General features: G+C 41.0%; 1 protein-coding gene across 1 annotated transcript in view; it reads left to right on the top strand.

The window, feature by feature from the left end:
* The first annotated feature begins 222 nt into the window (after window positions 1–222).
* The window catches only part of fbxl15 (F-box and leucine-rich repeat protein 15), a 4,188-nt gene continuing 3,265 nt past the window's right edge, over window positions 223–1,145 (top strand). Inside the window, exon 1 of the mRNA XM_016516277.1 lies at window positions 223–330. Coding sequence (XP_016371763.1) covers window positions 248–330 — 83 coding nt within the window. The 5' untranslated portion in view covers window positions 223–247. The remainder of the gene's footprint in view (window positions 331–1,145) is intronic.

The following is a 1,145-nucleotide window of genomic DNA, read 5'->3' as shown; positions in this document are numbered from 1 at the left end:
AAACTTTATCTTTAGTAATTTTTAGATGTTTGAAGACTTGTTTATCACACATACATACACAACGATCGGTCTGTCTGGCATTCATTTGGCTCTGTCTGTCTACATCCATAACATGTATCTTTTCTGATGTAGGCTATAACAGCATCACTTCTTCTTCCAGGTTGTTAGATGGCAGCAGTGAGTCACCGACGTATTATGGAATCCGTAGCAGCAGAACCCGGATGAGCCGGTCAGCTGTTTATCAATTATGATAAATAATGCGCTCGGATCAGAGGACAGTATCAGCATGGATCAAAAACCTGAAGAACGCACGCAAAGCCAAAGCCACAGGTATATTTCATAAAGAGAGATGCAGGAGTTTGTGCACGGATTCAGAAAAACACACGCGTTCGCTGACTTGCTTGCACAGACAGAGATGCATCCTGTAAATGCATGCAAGCAGCAGATCAACATGAGGTGTTTTATTCTTTTATCAGTAAATACTGATTTTCTGTGATGCAGTGGGTGCATCTGCATGTTAAAACTAGCTGTCATGTTTATAGCAGTGTGTCCATAAGACAGTTGCTGTGTTGTTTTGTATGCATGCATGCATGCATGTTAAAGGAATAATTCTCCCAAAAATGGAATATTTGCTGAATTTACTCGCCCTCAGATCATCTGAGATGTAGATGAGTTTGTTTCTTCATGGGAACTGATTTGGAGAAATGTAGCATTACATCACTGTCTCACCAGTGGATGCTCTGCGGAGAATGGGTGCCGTCAGAATGAGAGTCCAAACAGCTGAAAAAAAAAAAAACGACTTTAAACTGTCAGTTCTGGACACTTCCTCACTTCCTCCAGATGTAGATGAGTTTGTTTCTTCATGGCAACTGATTTGGAGAAATGTAGTATTCCATCACTTGCTCACCAATGGATGCTCTGCAGTGAATGGGTGCCGTCAGAATGAGAGTCCAAACAGCTGAAAAAAAAAAAAACGACTTTAAACTGTCAGTTCTGGACACTTCCTCACTTCCTCCAGTGCAAAAGTTCATCTCATGTTGTCTCTCACATCAAAATCCACCCACATATTTGTTCCCAGCTGTTTTGGCTTGTAAACAGTGCTTGATCTCTGCAAATTTCTCTCCTGATTCAGACAAGATGTTTTT

This window comes from Sinocyclocheilus rhinocerous, unplaced genomic scaffold (genome assembly GCF_001515625.1).
Source record: "Sinocyclocheilus rhinocerous isolate Xijiao unplaced genomic scaffold, SAMN03320098_v1.1 scaffold402, whole genome shotgun sequence".
Lineage (NCBI taxonomy): Eukaryota > Metazoa > Chordata > Actinopteri > Cypriniformes > Cyprinidae > Sinocyclocheilus > Sinocyclocheilus rhinocerous.
The sequence above is the reverse complement of the archived record's forward strand: the minus strand, read 5'-3'. Positions and strand labels throughout refer to the sequence as shown.